This window comes from Nerophis ophidion, linkage group LG09 (assembly GCF_033978795.1).
Source record: "Nerophis ophidion isolate RoL-2023_Sa linkage group LG09, RoL_Noph_v1.0, whole genome shotgun sequence".
Lineage (NCBI taxonomy): Eukaryota > Metazoa > Chordata > Actinopteri > Syngnathiformes > Syngnathidae > Nerophis > Nerophis ophidion.
The window spans coordinates 9,996,807-10,015,534 of NC_084619.1; the positions used below are offsets into that span (position 1 = coordinate 9,996,807).

The 18,728-nt window shown below is 40.7% G+C and overlaps 1 protein-coding gene across 1 annotated transcript in view; it reads right to left on the bottom strand.

The window, feature by feature from the left end:
* avpi1 (arginine vasopressin induced 1) overlaps positions 1 to 15,666 on the bottom strand; it is a 17,464-nt gene extending 1,798 nt beyond the window's left edge. Inside the window, exons 1-2 of the mRNA XM_061910223.1 lie at positions 15,471 to 15,666; positions 6,005 to 6,359 (exon numbers count right to left, since the gene is read on the bottom strand). Of these exons, the coding sequence (XP_061766207.1) occupies positions 6,005 to 6,327 (323 nt within the window). The 5' untranslated portion in view covers positions 6,328 to 6,359; positions 15,471 to 15,666. The remainder of the gene's footprint in view (positions 1 to 6,004; positions 6,360 to 15,470) is intronic.
* Between the last annotated feature and the right edge of the window lie 3,062 nt (positions 15,667 to 18,728).

Sequence of the window (18,728 nt, forward strand, 5' to 3'; positions counted from 1 at the left end):
ATTTAAAAACAAACAGCAATGTTTTAAAATCAATTTTAAAATGAAGAGGGAGCCAGTGCAAACTTTTAGCGCTTTCATGGTGAGTTTACAGACAGATATAAGTAAGAACTTTACACTACTTTATACTATAAATGGCAACATCGGAGGATGAATGTCCCATAACAGAGTAAAACGAAGAAGCTTATCGACTACAGCAGGGGTAGGGAACCTATGGCTCTAGAGCCAGTTGTGGCTCTTTTGAAGACTGCATCTGGCTCTCAGATAAATCTTAGCTGACATTGCTTAACACGATAAGTAATTAATAATTCCGCTCTTATTTTTTTTTGATTGATTGATTCTTTTATTAGTAGATTGCACAGTTCAGTACATATTCCGTACAATTGACCACTAAATGGTAACTGTCATGATCCGTAGTCTGGATCATGTTTAATTTAGTTATTTTATGTTTGTTTGGACTCCCTTTGTTGTTTGTGTACCTTTTGTGAGTCAGTTTGGTCACCATGGCAACATATTAATTTCACCTGCTGAGGGTTCCAGACGCACACCTGTTTTTGTTAATTACTTCCTTATTTAAGCCTGCCTTGTCCCGCCAGTCGGTCTTGGTCCCTTGTTTGCGGTATGCAACTGTTTCGTTGGTAATTACTAGATTTCTTGTTACCTGATCCTGTGCTAGTGTTAGCATTAGCTTCTGTGCTTTCGCCACGCGTTTCTTTTCGTCTGTTTTTGTACCAGTGTTTTGTTATTAACTCATTCTTACCTTTTAGTTGTTGTCCGGAGTGTCTATGTTTGCGTTGGAGGAACGATCCCGCATTAAAATGCGACCCGCACGTGACAGGTAACACCCCAATAAGTTTTTCAACTTGTTTAAGTTAATCAATTCATGGTAATCACAGTGTTAAAAATAACGTTCAAATTATAAAACATTCTCATGCATTTTAATCCAAACATCCGTTTTCTATCGCACCCTTTCAAGATGTCGCATTAATGGTAAGAAGTATTATATTTATTATTGGTTAACTTTAGACTAACAATTTTATTGAAAAAAATAAGAGACTTATTATACTCTCAAAATGTTGGTCTTAAAAACGCACGCATTTAGTTGTATTCAGTGTTAAAAAATATTATACGGCTCTCACGGAAATACATTTTGAAATATTTGGCTTTCATGGCTCTCACAGCCAAAAAGGTTCCTGACCTCTGGACTACAGTGTCGTCACAGACTACAAAGGCGGAGGCGCGCAATTTTTCAGGAGTTATGCAGATCCCAAATACAGATCAGCAGGTACTAGAAGGTAAGACAAGTTGCCTTTCAAATCAACTTTGTTTATAAGGCACATTTAAAATTTACCACAGGGGTAGTCAAATAGGCAGGTTAAAAGATAACACAAGGAAAACGAGCAAACACAACACAACACAAATAGAGCACGATCAAAAATAAATAAATAAATAAAACAGAAACAGGTTCCCAGGAGGTGCATAATGGGATGCCATAGCAGGATGGAGATCACAGAATGTTAAAGGCCTACTGAAATGATATTTTCTTATTCAAACGGGGATAGCAGGTCCATTCTATGTGTCATACTTGATCATTTCGCAATATTGCCATATTTTTGCTGAAAGGATTTAGTAGAGAACATCGACGATAAAGTTCGCAACTTTTGGTGGCTAACAGAAAATCCCCTGCCTTTACCGGAAGTAGCAGACGATGATGTCACCGGTGTGAGGGCTCCTCACATCCTCACATTGTTTTTAATGGGAGCCTCCAACAAAAAGTGCTATTCGGACCGAGAAAACAACAATTTCCCCATTAATTTGAGAGAGGATGAAAGATTTGTGTTTGAGGATATTGATAGCGACGGACTAGGGGAAAAAAAAAAAAATCGATTGCATTGGGACGGATTCAGATGTGTTTAAAACACATTTAAATGTTTTTAAAACACATTTAAACACATTTAAACACATAGGGACGGCATGGCGCAGTGGGAGAGTGGCCGTGCGCAACCCGAGGGGCCCTGGTTCAAATCCCACCTAGTACCAACCTCGTCACGTCCGTTGTGTCCTGAGCAAGACACTTCACCCTTGCTCCTGATGGGTGCTGGTTGGCGCCTTGCATGGCAGCTCCCTCCATCAGTGTGTGAATGTGTGTGTGAATGGGTAAATGTGGAAGTGGTGTCAAAGCGCTTTGAGTACCTTGAAGGTAGAAAAGCGCTATACAAGTACAACCCATTTATTTATTTTATTTACTAGGATAAATCTGGGAAATCCCTTATCTTGCTATTGTGTTGCTAGTGTTTTAGTGAGTTTAATAGTACTTGATAGTCGAAAGGGTGTCTGATGGAAGTCGACGGCAGCTGTACGGACGGCACAAGCTCAGCTGATTTCCGGTAAGAAGCGACTTTTTACCACAATTTTCTCACCGAAAACTGCTGGTTGACATTTGGTCGGGATCCATGTTCGCTTGACCGCTCTGATCCATAGTAAAGTTTCACCTCTGGGAATTTTTAACAAGGAATCACCATGTGTTTGTGTGGCTAAAGGTTAAAAGCTTCCCAACTCCATCTTTCTACTTTGACTTCTCCATTATTAATTGAACAAATTGCAAAAGATTCAGCAACACAGATGTCCAAATTACTGTGTAATTATGCGGTTAAAGCAGACGACTTTCAGCTGTGTGTTTCTGCAGCGCTAATATTTCCTAACTGTCTGTGACGTCACGCGTACACGTCAGCATTACGCGACGTTTTCAACAGTTCGCGGGAAATTTAAAATTGTAATTTAGTAAACTAAACCGGCCGTATTGGCATGTGTTGCAATGTTAATATTTCATCATTGATATATAAACTATCAGACTGTGTGGTCGGTAGTAGTGGGTTTCAGTAGGGCTTTAAAGACCATGGAATAAAAGTGTGTTTTTAAGAGTGATTTAAAAACAGGAAGAGAGGAGGCCTGTCTAACACTCAAACGTAAGTCGTTCCAGAATTTGGGAGCAGCAGCGACGCAAAGCTCTGTCACCTCTAAGCTTCAGCCTTGTGTCAGGGACCGTCAACATCAGCTGATCGGCTGATCTTAGGGATCGGGATTGGAGTAAGGCTGAAGGAGGTCAGAGAGATATGTTGGAGCGAGGTTGTTTAGACATTTGAAAACAAATAGGAGGAGTTTAAAATTGATTAGGTAGCGCACAGGGAGCCAGTGAATAATATTGCGGAACAAGATGGCAGATAATATGTCTTATCTTATACACACACCATAATAATACTCGTATGTTGAAGCACAGTATAATCCATCAAGCCAGGGGTGTCCAAACTTTTTCCACAGAGGGCCGCACACGGAAAAATGTAAGCATGCCGGGGCCATTTTGATATTTTTCATTTTCAAACCATAACAAAATATATGGATTTGTGTTTTAATCCTTAGGGCTCCTGGGGAGCATAGAGGGTCTCAGTCACTAAAATGTTAAAAATAAGTCAAATTTTTAGTATTTTTTTTATTTAATGCTTCACGGTGGCAGAGGGGTTAGTGCGTCTGCCTCACAATACGAAGGTCCTGCAGTCCTGGGTTCAAATCCAGGCTGGGGATCTTTCTGTGTGGAGTTTGCATGTTCTCCCCGTGAATGCGTGGGTTCCCTCCGGGTACTCCGGCTTCCTCCCACTTCCAAAGACATGCACCTGGGGATAGGTTGATTGGCAACACTAAATTGGCCCTAGTGTGTGAATGTGAGTGTGAATGTTGTCTGTGTTGGCCCTGCGATGAGGTGGCGACTTGTCCAGGGTGTACCCCGCCTTCCGCCCGATTGTAGATGAGATAGGCGCCAGCGCCCCCCGCGACCCCGAAAGGGAATAAGCGGTAGAAAACGGATGGATGAATGGATGGATGGATGGCTTACAGTAAATCTCTATATCAACTTGAGGTTGATATGAAGTAAAACAAATAAGGTTTTATGCCTTTTCTCTCTAAGACAACTTTGTTTTTTATAGTAAAATTGAAATATGCAGTATTTAGATAGATGGATAGTACTTTATTGATTCCTTCAGGAGAGTTCCTTTATTTAGCAATTAAAGCCCTCAAAGATCAATAATGCAGGACACCATTGATTTTAATAATTTATTATTTTTGAGTAATCACAGTAAAAAGTTAAATAAAATCCTACTAAATATATTTGAGATCCAAAAGTTTCCCCACTCATAAAGTGATACATCTTTATTGGTTGTTTTTTTACTTTTAACACATAAATTTCAAGATCAACTTCCGATATATCTGTCGATTTTAAGTTCCAACTATTATTTTGTTGGTTTTATGCTCTTTTGTCAAAACTTTGATGTTTTTATATGGCAATCACACAACATATGCAATATTTTTTTCACATCAAATATTTTAAAGTGATATTTTTTAAGTAATATGTTTTAGTTCTTTTTTTCGAGCAATGGAAGAAAAAGAAAATATAGACAAAAGGAAAAAAAAAAACTGTCTGCATGGCAGCTTTGTGTCAACATTGCCACTTTTTGTCTTAGATTTCACCTCATTCCACCTTTTTTAAATGTTTTTTTTTATTATTTTTGCAATACTATCAATTTTGCAATTTTTGTGTGGCGGGCCGGTAAACGATAAAAAAAAATTAGAATGTATGATAAAAAAAATATGTGTTATATTATTAGTAAACACGAAAAATATGGTAATAGTTCCTTATTATTGCAGATTATAACTACCTTTCAACCTAAATTCATATAAATGTAATTAACAGTACATTATTAAAAATAACAACATTATTATTACAGATACATACATAAGTCAATCAGATATTTGAGTATTTTAACAAAAAAAAAGTTTTGTTACATTAGGAAACACAAAACTTATTCATTATTATTGCAGATTATTATTATTATTATTTATACATTCCAACCTAAATTCATATAAATGTAACAAACATTACATTGTTAGCTACGAAAACATTACTTTTACAGATTCATACATAAGTCAATTAGATTTTCAAGTATGTATTTTTATTTTAGCAAAAAAATGTAATGTATGGTGAGTTAAGGGTTGAATTGTCCATCCTTGTTCTAGTCTCTGTCACAATTTTTCTAACCATGCTGAACACCCTCTCTGATGATGCATTGCTGTGTGGCAGGCACAAAAGTGCTTTCATCAAATGCACTAGAGTCTGGAATCTTCCAGCTCTCCCTAGCATGGACCAAAACCGGTCAATCTTTGTTTCCTGAGGAAGATCTTCACTACCAAGCACTTGGTAGTCCACTACTTCTTCCCGGAGGCTATCCAGGTCCAATCGCAGCTGCGGCTTGGAACATACAAGCGTATTCAATCATCTTACTCGTCGTGGCTGTATCTTCCTCGTTCTTCCGCTTTGTCTCCTTGTTGTGTGCGCAGTTGTGCGCTGCACTCTCTAAAAGCCGTGGATGTTATTGTCACATATGCATGTACAGTAGATGGCAGTATTGTCCTGTTTAAGAGTGTCACAACATTGCTGTTTACGGCAGACCAACTGCTTTACGGTAGACAAAAACGTGACTGCTGTTGTTGTGTGTTGTTACCGCGCTGGGAGGATGTTAATGAAACTGCCTAACAATAAACCCACATAAGAAACCAAGAACTCACCCTCGATCATTCTACAGTTATAACGTCATTGGGCAGGCACGCTGCTTATATTGTGGGAAAGCGGACGTGAAAACAGGTTGTCGACATGTCACCCGGGTCCGCATGGAGCTGGAGGGGGCGTGGCCTCCAGCTCCGCCTGAATTTCGGGAGATTTGTCCCGGGAGGTTTTCGGGAGAGGTGCTGAATTTCGGGAGTTGGCAAGTATGCATAGCTTTTAGAGGAAAGGGCATTAATTGGGAGCAGGCAATATTTGGAGCAAGGCTCAATTTATCTAACTCAAGAGGTTGCCTACAGCCACAGATGTAAATGTCAGTGATTTTTACCCAGCACTATCGGGGCGTAATTTTACCGAAATAATAAGTAATAAGATGTATATAAGAGGCTCATTGCATACCTGAGATGAGTGAAGGCTCGCAGCCAGTGTGCCCCCAGCGTCTCCCTCCCGTTGGCCCTCAGGCCCCTGCGGTGACTCCGTGTCCGGAGTCCTGTCAAGGCCTGGGCCAGTTCCGCTTCATCCCTGTGGGCCCAAACCAGCTGGGCCCTCTGCTCGGCGTCCTGGTCCCCCGCCGCTCTAAAAAGCCTCTGGAGCTGCCACAGGTTCACGTTGCTGAAAATGTTCCCCGAGCCCGCTTTGCGCGTTCGCCTCTCGGCAAGCCGCCACAGGGAGGAGGGGCCGGCCACCTTGGAGGAGGGAGGGGAGGCGGGCCCGGGATCCATCCGGGCGAGTGGGTGGCATGCGCGGGGTTCCACTGTAGAGAAAGCCAAGGTCACTTTAATATCCTGTCTATAGAAATCACTCAGCACCTCTAAATTAAAAGACAGTGAAAACTTACAACCGTGTGACACTATCACAAATAAGTGTGATAATAACCACAGAAGACACTTTTTTTTTTTTTTCAAAACACTTCAACCTCAGGGTTTCTTGCAGCGCTTTGTTGTTAAGGTGGTCGCCTTAACAACAAAGAGCCACCGCCTAAACTAAAGCCTTAACAAGCTGCTCCGCTTAGTTCTACCTCTGACAGTACGTCTCTGCAGCACCCAGCATTGTCCCACCCACACAACCACCTGATTGGTTACACGCAGAGCAGTAACAGCCAATCAGCAGTGTGTATTCAGAGCGCATGGAATCAGTGCTCAGACAGAGGCAGGCAGAGAGGAGGGACGGTGAGCAGAAAGGTTAGTTTAGCAGGTGAGCATAATGCAGCGGACTCTCCTCAAATTATAATAAACACCTCCCAGTCAACTAAAAGTAACATCACTATGAGCCCGTTGACGTTCTAGAAACATAAGCGGCAGCTCAGCTCGCTCACAGTCCTAGAGGTGAAGGCTAAATAGCTTTTAGCGTAACGTTAGCTCGTTGTGCGGTGTGTGTGTGTGTGTGTTACGAACAGCAAAGCCCTGTCTGTCTGAGAGAAGGATAAGCAATATTGACCTACAGTTAACAACTAAGTTATTTCACTCTACCTTTTTCTGTGTTGAAGCAGCAAAAAAGGACATTATGTTAAATATAGAGTTTCTGTCTCTGATAGTTGATATAATAATGTATCTGCATCATAAAGCCTACATGAATTCCATGGTGTTCAGGGATGAATAGTTTTTCCTATTGCTATTGTACTATTTTTACAGCTATAGTTACATTAATCATTAGTAATGTAGCAGCCTAGTTTTGAATGGCAGGGTCCCTGCTATCACATGTTGATAAAAACATAACATTTACATAATAAAAATCAGTGCGATGAGGGGGCGACTTGTCCAGGGTGTACCCAGCCTTCCGCCCAATTGTAGCTGAGATAGGCTCCAGCGTCCCCCGCAACCCTGAAGGGAATAAGCGGTAGAAAATGGATGGATGGAGTTCCCAGTGGCTTTTTGTATTTTTGGATGGATGGATGGATAATAAAAATCAACTACACGCTTCCCAAATGCTGTAATAAATCAAACATGATGAGTTGAACATATGCCAGCATGTGGCATAATAATGAAATACTTAGTATATCAGGTAACTTGGACTGTTTTGTTTTTACTTTACGGAAAAAATATATCGAGATATATATCGTATATCAATCACCATTCAGCAAATGGAGTGGAAAACACAACCAAAAATTGTAGGCTTTTTCACGCGACGAAGCCGGCCTACTTCACCACAGTCTGTAGTCTATTGTCCCCCCAGGTTGTGGTGGCAGTGACAAGGTGGAGACGTGATGGCGACAGGCCAAGTTACACCGATCCTTACACCCTCCCATCTCCTTCCCCGGTTTGTCCGTCGAAGAGACACTGAGCCTTGTTAATATCTGGTGACTTTCTGTTGTAACATGTTTCCATCTACACTACTCTGTTAAAATATAATCATCACATTTTCTTCAAATTTGGTTGTATTCGTAGTTACAGGAGCAGTACTGGTCATACCATGTTGATACTTACACTTCAAATTTTCAGGACCTTTGTAGCCTCGGATGTTTTTGCCCATATGTGACCTGTATCGGATTTTTTCATGTCCATGTGAACAGTGCAATTCCCCCAAAAATTTCTGACTCAGGCCCCTTTCGTACGTGGAAATTAGGTTTGTACAGCATACCAGGATTTAGTATAGTACTGTGATACTAATGAATCATATTCGATACTATACCGCCTCTAAAAAGTACCTGTCCCCCGCCCCTTTTTTTTAACATGCATGACGGCACGTCGTCGTCACGTTTTATTATCGTTACTAAATCTTCTTTTTTTTATTTTTTATTCATATTATGTTTATAAACTCAGGAAATATGTCCCTGGACACATGAAGTCTTTGAATATGACCAATCTAAGATCCTGTAACGACTTGGTATCGAATTGGTACCTAAATGTGTGGTATCGCCAAAACTAATGTAAAGTATCAAACAACAGAAGAATAAGTGATTATTACATTTTAACAGAAGTGTAGATAGAACATGTTAAAAGAGAAAGTAAGCGGATATTAACAGTAAATGAACAAGTAGATGAATTATTCTTTTTTTTACAGCTTGTCCTTAATATTTTTTTACAAAATAATAAAATGGAAAATGACACAATATGTTACTGCATATGTCAGCAGCTAAATTAGGAGGCTTTATCTACTTACTTCTAAAAGACAAATTGTCATATATGTTCACTATTTTATTTAAGGACAAACTTGTAATATGAAACATATGTTTAATGTACCCAAAAAAATGTTTGTTAGAATAAAGCCAATAATGCAATTTTTTTTGTGGTCCATTTTATTTAGAAAAGTACCAAAAAGTATTTAAAAACATTTTGGTACAGGAACCAAAATATTGCAATCGGGACAAAACTCGTACACAAATATCTTGTATATCACAATGTTGTTTTTTTTATAATTGTTATTTGCGTTTTTTTTAATATTATATTTTGAGTACATATTTATATTTATTTCCCTGCGATGAGGTGGCGACTTGTCCAGGGTGTACCCCGCCTTCTGCCCGAATGCAGTTGAGATAGGCTGCAGCACCCCCCGTGACCCTAAAAGGGACAAGCGGTAGGAAATGGATGGATTTATATTTATTCAAGTTAGGTTATTGTTCTGTTTTGTATTGACTTTTACACATTTGATAGAATGTATACATACAGTATTGATAAACATCAATCAATCAATCAATCAATGTTTACTTATATAGCCCTAAATCACTAGTGTCTCAAAGGGCTGCACAAACCACCACGACATCCTCGGTAGGCCCACATAAGGGCAAGGAAAACTCACACCCAGTGGGACGTCGGTGACAATAATGACTATGAGAACCTTAGAGAGGAGGAAAGCAATGGATGTCGAGCGGGTCTAACATGATACTGTGAAAGTTCAATCCACAATGGATCCAACACAGTCGTCAGCAGAGAGAGTCCCGTTCACAGCGGAGCCACCAGGAAACCATCCCAAGCGGAGGCGGATCAGCAGCGCAGAGATGTCCCCAGCCGATACACAGGCAAGCAGTACATGGCCATCGGATCGGACCGGACCCCCTCCACAAGGGAGAGTGGGACATAGAAGAAAAAGAAAAGAAACAGCAGATCAACTGGTCTAAAAAGGGAGTCTATTTAAAGGCTACAGTGTACAAATGAGTTTTAAGGTGAGACTTAAATGCTTCTACTGAGGTGGCATCTCGAACTGTTACCGGGAGGGCATTCCAGAGTACTGGAGCCCGAACGGAAAACGCTCTATAGCCCGCAGACTTTTTTTGGGCTTTGGGAATCACTAATAAGCCGGAGTCCTTTGAACGCAGATTTCTTGCCGGGACATATGGTACAATACAATCGGCAAGATAGGATGGAGCTAGACCGTGTAGTATTTTATACGTAAGTAGTAAAACCTTAAAGTCACATCTTAAGTGCACAGGAAGCCAGTGCAGGTGAGCCAGTACAGGCGTAATGTGATCAAACTTTCTTGTTCTTGTCAAAAGTCTAGCAGCCGCATTTTGTACCAACTGTAATCTTTTAATGCTAGACATGGGGAGACCCGAAAATAATACGTTACAGTAGTCGAGGCGAGACGTAACAAACGCATGGATAATGATCTCAGCGTCTTTAGTGGACAGAATGGAGCGAATTTTAGCGATATTACGGAGATGAAAGAAGGCCGTTTTAGTAACGCTTTTAATGTGTGCCTCAAAGGAGAGAGTTGGGTCGAAGATAATACCCAGATTCTTTACCGTGTCGCCTTGTTTAATTGTTTGGTTGTCAAATGTTAGAGTTGTATTATTAAATAGAGTTCGGTGTCTAGCAGGACCGATAATCAGCATTTCCGTTTTTTTGGCGTTGAGTTGCAAAAAGTTAGCGGACATCCATTGTTTAATTTCATTAAGGCACGCCTCCAGCTGACTACAATCCGGCGTGTTGGTCAGCTTTAGGGGCATGTAGAGTTGGGTGTCATCAGCATAACAGTGAAAGCTAACACCGTATTTGCGTATGATGTCACCTAGCGGCAGCATGTAGATGCTGAAGAGTGCAGGGCCAAGGACCGAACCCTGGGGAACTCCACACGTTACCTTAACGTAGTCCGAGGTCACATTGTTATGGGAGACACACTGCATCCTATCAGTAAGATAAGAGTTAAACCAAGACAGGGCTAAGTCTGACATACCGATTCGTGTTTTGATACGTTCTAATAAAATATTATGATCGACGGTATCGAAAGCAGCGCTAAGATCGAGGAGCAGCAACATAGATGACGCATCAGAATCCATCGTTAGCAATAGATCATTAGTCATTTTTGCGAAGTTATTTTTTGAAATAAAAAAAACATTCCTGTTATAATTAAAATTTACTCTATGTGGCCTGTGTTGCGTTTGGTCCAGATGTTCCTCAGAGGGAATTTAAGTTGCTGGTCAATCCCAAGTTCTTTTGATGACACATAAGCCGATTTTAAAAGATAACCCAGAACAGAATAGGTATTTTGCAATTTATTCCAAAGCTTTGGAGAGACCAACCTAAAAAACATCACATTCAATTCGCATCGCCAAATTGATCTGAAAACACTACGGAAGTCTTGTCTTTTTCAATATGCCAATAGCCCCCACCCTTCAGATTGAATATACATATCTATTGTTTTCCTCTGCTGGAGACAGAAAGAGATAGGAAGAAGGGGTATTGCTACTTCTGCATTCCAAGCTCAAGGTAGTCTACAGTGTACCATCGGTCATGAGATAAAGAAAAGATAAAAAGAGTACAAGATGGAACACTAGCTATTTCAAATACATATGACTGAAGAAAATAAATAACTTTTAAACTTTGAATTCTCGCGGCTGTGTTGGAGCCACTATGGATTGAACTTTCACAGTATCATGTTAGACCCGCTCGACATCCATTGCTTTCGGTGCCCTAGAGGGGGGGAGGGGGTTGCCCACATTTGAGGTCCTCTCCAAGGTTTCTCATAGTCATCATTGTCACTGGCGTCCCACTGGGTGTGAGTTTTCCTTGCCCTTTTGTGGGTTCTTCCGAGGATGTCGTAGTGGTTTGTACAGTCCTTTGAGACATTTGTGAATTAGGGCTATATAAATAAACATTGATTGATTGATTGATTGATTAAAATGTTTAAAACTGAAGACTGTAAAAAATATACAACATAATCTAGCAAGAAACACGTCAATAATAAATAAAGCAATTCTCTACTGCTCGCTAGTGTTACCATATCTGAGTTATTGAGTTGAAATATGAGAAATCTGACAAAATGCTACTGCATATGTCAGCAGACTAATTAGGAGCCTTTGTTTGTTTAATTACTACTAAAAGAAAAGTTGTTTTGTGAGTTCACTATTTTATTCAAGGACAAAATAGGATTGCAATAAGAAACATATGTTTAAAGGGGAACATTATCACAGTTTCAGAAGGGTTCAAACCAATAAAAATCGGTTCCCAGTGGCTTATTCTATTTTTCGAAGTTTTTCTCAAAATTTTACCCATCATGGAATATCCCAAAAAAAGGCTTTAAAGTGCTTGATTTTCGCTATCTGTAAATCCACCATCCATTTTCCTGTGACGTCATCTAGTGATGCTAATACAAACAACATGGCGGTTACCACAGCAAGATATAGCAACATTAGCTCAGATTCAGACTCGGATTTCAGCGGCTTAAGCGATTCGAAAGATTACGCATGTATTGAAACGAATGAGGCAGATAGCGAAAACGAAATTGAAGAAGAAACTGAAGCTATTGAGCGAATAGCTGTTGAAGCTATTCGGCGATCGCCTTCTAACCAACGATTGCATCTTTTGACCGGAACCACTGGAGCAATTTAAATCCGTCGATTGGTAAGTGTTTGTTTGGCATTAAATGTGGGTGGAGGGAAAGGCTGGATGCAAATATAGCTACAAATGTACATACAGCTAGCCTAAATAGCATGTTAGCATCGATTAGCTGGCAGTCATGCCGCGACCAAATATGTCTGATTAGCACAGAAGTCAACATCAACAAAACTCACCTTTGTGATTTTGTTGATTTTATCGTTGGAAACGCATCTGCTTTGAGTGTCGCAGTATATCCACATGTTTCTCTATGCCATGTCTGTCGTAGCATTGCCGGTAAAATTGCAGACCAGACGAGGGACTTTCGCATCTTTTGACACTGGTGCAACTTGAATCCGTCGATTGGTATGTGTTTGTTTGGCATTAAATGTGGGTGGAGGGAAAGGCTGGATGCAAATATAGCTACAAATGAGGCATAACGATGCAATATGTACATACAGCTAGCCTAAATAGCATGTTAGCATTGATTAGCTTGTTGTGCTAATCGATGAACACTCCACATAAATCAACTCCCTGATCGTGTTGTTACACCCTCCGACAACACACCGACGAGGCATGATATCTCCAAGGTACGGAAAACAGACGAAAAAACGGAAAATAACAGAGCTGATTTGACTCTGTGTGTGTAATGTGTTTGGCGGATTGATTACCTATGTGACGTCATCGCTCCGAGAGCGAATAATAGAAAGGCGTTTAATTCGGCAAAATTCACCCATTTAGAGTTCGGAAATCGGTTAAAAAACATATGGTCTGTTTTCTGCAACATCAAGGTATATATTGGTGATAATGTTTCCCTTTAATGTACCGTAAGATTATTTGTTAAAGTAAAGCCAATAATGACTTTTTTTGTGGTCCCCTTTATTTACAAAAATTATCGAAAAGTACCGAAACACATTTTGTTAACGGGACCAAAATATTGCTATCGGGACAACACTAATCTGCACTCTTGACGGGACATTAGCCGCGTCGAGGGCGGGGCCGTTTGTTCGTCGCCGCCAAAATTTGCAGGACTCAGCCAGAATACGTCATCGACATGCGTTATCGCGATATACCGATAGCATTAAAGGCCTACCGAAACCTACTACTACCGACCACGCAGTCTGATAGTTTATATATCAATGATGAAATATTAACATTGCAACACATGCCAATACGGCCTTTTTAGTTTACTAAATTGCAATTTTAAATTTCCCGCGAAGTATCCTGTTGAAAACGTTGCGAAATGATGACGTGTGTTTGTGACGTTATTGGTTGGAGGGGACATATTAACCCAGCACCACTTACGGCTAAAAGTAGTCTCTTTTCATCGCGCAATTACACAGTATTTTGGACATCTGTGTTGCTGAATCTTTTGCAATTTGTTCAATTAATAATGGAGACGTCAAAGAAGAATGCTGTTGGTGGAAAGCGGTGGATTGCAGCTGCCTTTAGCACCGAAACACAGCCGGTGTTTCTTTGTTTGCTGTGAAGCTTTAACACAGAGCGGTCAAGCGAACGTGTTTCTCTACGTCAACCAGCAAGTTTTTGGATGGGAAAATTGTGATATTAAGTCGGCTCTTACCCGAGACTTGAGTGGATTATGCGACCTCCAGCCTTTCCCTCCACCCACATTTAATGCCAAACAAACACATACCAATCAACGGATTCAAGTTGCACCGGTGTCAAAAGATGCGAAAGTCCCTCGTTTGGTCTGCAATTTTACCGGCAATGCTACGACAGACATGGCACGGAGAAACGTGTGGATATCCTGCGACACTCAAGCAGATGAATTTCCAACGATAAAAGTAAACGAAATCACAAAGGTGAGTTTTGTTGATGTTATTGGCTTATGTGCTAATCAGACATATTTGGTCGCGGCATGACTGCCTGCTAATCGATGCTAACATGCTATTTAGCTGTCAAAAAGGCACCTGTGATCTTGGCTTCTCCATTGACTTCTCTGAGAGACACTGGCGTTCACCACAGCCCTCAGGTATGACTTTATAATCTCACTAAAACACTATTAACACTATAAGCAGATAAGGGATTTTCCAGAATTATCCTTGTAAATGTGTCTAATTACATCTGAATTGCTCACACTGCTGTCGCCGTTTTTTTTTTGTGCTTCACTCTAAATTTCCTCATCCACAAATCTTTCATCCTCGCTCAAATTAATGGGGAACTCGTCGCATTCTCGGTCCGAATTGCACTTGCTGCTGGTGGCTATGATTGTAAACAATGTGAGGATGTGAGGAGCCCTACAACCCGTGCTCACACTGCCGTCGCCTTTTTTTTTTTGTGCTTCACTCTAAATTTCCTCATCCACAAATCTTTCATCCTCGCTCAAATTAATGGGGAACTCGTCGCTTTCTCGGTCCGAATTGCACTTGCTGCTGGTGGCTATGATTGTAAACAATGTGAGGATGTGAGGAGCCCTACAACCGGGGACGTCACGCGCACATCGTCTGCTACTATCTGCGAACTTTATCGTCGATGTTCTCTACTAAATCCTTTCAGCAAAAATATGGCAATATCGCGAAATGATCAAGTATGACACATAGAATGGACCCGCTATCCCCCTTTTAAATTTGTAAGTCATAACCTTTCACCTTAAAGTCGGATTTATTTCCTTTTGGGATGAAGGTCCCTGTCCAAAAAAAATCTGTTGCAGGTGGAACATTTGCTGCCATGTTCCTTTCATCCTGCGTCATTTGGTCTACTTTTAAAGTCTGCTGCTGACTGCATCATCTGTTTGCCTCAACTCTAAGTGGGACACCAGCAGATCAATACTAGACATAGTCTGCATTCAATATGGGTCACTTAAATAACTGCTCACACGTTACATATATAATAATACAACATGAAAATTAACTATATCAGGTTGCACCGTTTGTTTTTTATCATAAAATGTACCTACTTTTTTTTTTTTTTTTTTTTTTTTTTTTACAATTATCACCTCAAGCGCAGCCTGCCAAACAAATTGATGCCTTGAATACACATCACTAAAATATGCTCTTTATATGCCGTTGAATTCAAACAGGGGGAAAAAAAGAGTTGTTTGTTCAATTGAATGATTAGGCACATAAATAGCATGTCACGTGACTATAAGCGCTTACCAGAAAATGTCCACCAGGCGTTACTTGTGTCGCATCCCCGCCGATGGAAGGGGTATAAAAGTTCTGAATTTCGCCTCGGTGATTAAAAAAAGTACTTGTGATTCTGTTGTTTTCTCCAAGAAAGCAGAATCTGATGTGCCGCGGCTCGGTTTGTTTGTTCACTGTGTGCCCCCGTTGCCTTGCGCGCCGCCTCCCGACCAATGAGGAGCGAGCTTACTCCGCGGTGGGCTGCCAAAGGCCACGGCGACCAATTGGACGTTGGGGGGGGGGAGAAAGGGGCGGGCCAAGAAGATGACTCCGCCCCTTCGGCCACGTCAGTGAAAGCCATTGACGTCAATGGGGACAAGCTGGCACGAGAGTGTTCGGTCAAGCAGAGCGCGTCGTGACGTCACGTCCCCTCCAGGCTTTTGTGTACAGACCTTGTATTATTCCGTGCATTGGCCATAAAGACGCACCATGAAACGTCTGCTTCTCAAAACAAATGTTGATTAAGTTATACTTACATGTCTATTTTTTTTAACTGGCGTTTTTTTTTTTTTTTTTTTTTTTTTTCAAAAATCCTATACAGTGCAGTGGTACCCAACCACCGGGCCGCAGCAAGAATGTATTTATTTTTTTTAATTTTTTTTTTTTATCCATCCATCCATCCATTTTCTACCGTGTATTCCCTTTCGGGGTCACGGGGGGCGCTGGCGCCTATCTCAGCTACAATCGGGCGGAAGGCAGGGTACACCCTGGACAAGTCGCCACCTCATCACAGTATTTGTTTTTATTTTTTATTAAATCAACACAAAAAAGACAATATACACTTACAGTTAGTGCACCAACCCAAAAAAACCCTCCCTTTTTCATGATAGAAAAAAAATAATAAAAAAAAAATAAAAAAGGGTTCCCTCCTCCCGCCGGGCCGCGGGACAAATTATCAAGCGTTGACCGCTCCGCAGCTACAAAAAGGTTGGGGACCATACAGGACCGCTCAAATTTCAAATTTTACCACTTATTATGATATGATGTTATCGGGGCGGTATAGCTCGGTTGGTAGAGTGGCCGTGCCAGCAACTTGAGGGTTGCAAGTTCGATTCCCGCTTCCACCACCATAGTCACTGCCGTTGTGTCCTTGAGCAAGACATTTTACCCACCTGCTCCTAGAGCCCCCCACACTGGCTTAAATGTAACATAGATATTGGGTTTCACTATGTAAAGCGCTTTGAGTCACTAGAGAAAAGCGCTATATAAATATAATTCACTTCACATCCAATATCAATCTTATTTTATTTTATTTTTTCATTGTTTACTTTTCTATGCACTTCAAATATTGCGGCTTCACACGACTGATTTTTTTGTACATTTTTTTTTGTCTTTAAAGTATTTTCATAACATCGTTGGTCCAAATTAATTAAAAATAATAATAGTTGATTAATTATTAGATTTTTTTAAAGGCCTACTGAAACCCACTACTACCGACCACGCAGTCTGATAGTTTATATATCAATGATGAAATATTAACATTGCAAAACATGCCAATACAGCCTTTTTAGTTTACTAAATTTTAAATTTCCCGCGGAGTGTCCTGTTGAAAATGTCGCGGTATGATGACGCGTGCGTGTGACGTCACGGATTGTTACGGACATTTTCTTCCAGCCCGATCCCAGCAATAAGTCGTCTGCTTTAATCGCATAATTACACAGTATTCTGGACATCTGTAATGCTGAATCTTTTGCAATTTGTTCAAATAATAATGGAGACGTCAAAGAAGAAAGATGTAGGTGGGAAGCAGTGTATTGCGGCTGCCTTTAGCAACAATGTAAACACTTGTTTACATTCCCGAAGGTGAAGCTTTACTATGGAACAGAGGGGTCAAGCGAACATGGTTCCCTACCACATGTCAACCGGCAGGTTTTGGTGAGAAAATTGTGGTAATAAGTCGGCTCTTACTTTAGACATGAGCGGAGCTTGCGCCGTTCCTTGTGCACCTGTCAAAGAGGCAGCTGCGGACTCTCTTGCCTCCTCCGACCGGCCGCACCTGAACGTGGGATGCTTCCACCGTGGAGGAGGGGGGGAAAAAGCTCAGCCCGGCCCCAACGGCTGCCTTCGCTTCGCCTCGTTGAGAAACGTGGCTTCCCTCAGAGACACTGGCGGTCACCACACCCGAGGCCACACCCCTCCGACTCCCAGGTACCACTATATAATCTCACTAAAACACTAGTAACACAATAAGCAGATAAGGGATTTTCCAGAATTATCCTAGTAAATATGTCTAATAACATCTGAATCGCTCACATTGCGAAATCATCAAGTATAACACATAGAATGGACCTGCTATCCCCGTTTTAATAAGAAAATCTCATTTCAGTCGGCCTTTAAAGTATTTTCATAACATCGTTGGTCCAAATTGATTAAAATTAATAAACAAATAAGAGTAGTTAATTGATTATTATATTTTTTCACGTACACAATGGTGGCTAACTTTATTTGAAATCGTTCGTCAAGATGACAAGCAGATCTGGAAGCATGTATTTTTTATTTATTTATCCATCCATTTTCTACCGCTTATTCCCTTTTTTGGGGTGGCGGGGGGCACTAGCGCCTATCTCAGCTACAATCGGGCGGAAGGCGGGGTACACCCTGGACAATTCACCACCTCATCGCAGGGCCAACACAGATAGACAGACAACATTCACACTTTATTTATTTATTTTTACAAAATATCATTGTCACGTCTATGGGATCATGTTTTGTTTTGGTCATGTTCGGTTTTGTTTTTGGACTCTTTGTGCACTTTTGTCTTTGTCACCATAGCAACTCATTAGTTTTCACCTGTTTGCAATTATGTCTATTATTTAAACTGGAAGTTGCCAGGAAGTCAGCCTGGCAACTTTATCCCTACTCCTTTCATGCCATGCCTGCTAATCACTCCGCCCATAGTTTCACTCCTGCTCATGCTACGTAAGTTTTAAGTTTTGTTATGTCATAGTTGTTGAGTTGTTGTTGTTTTTTTTGTCTATTGTCATGCTATAGTGCTAGTTTTGTTTTCTAGTCAAATGTGTTCTCCGCCCTAGTGCGCGCCTTTTGTTTGTTTCCTTTGTTTGTAGTTTGTTAGTATAAATAAATATGTACTTTCTTTAACGTCTCGTCCGTGCCAACTTTCCTTTGCATCGGTAAAACAAACCATCTCATAGTCCAAGTCCTGACAATTATTCATTAATATATTTTATTTGTTTAAAAGATAAGCACTTTAAAGCAGTATTTTTTTTTCTC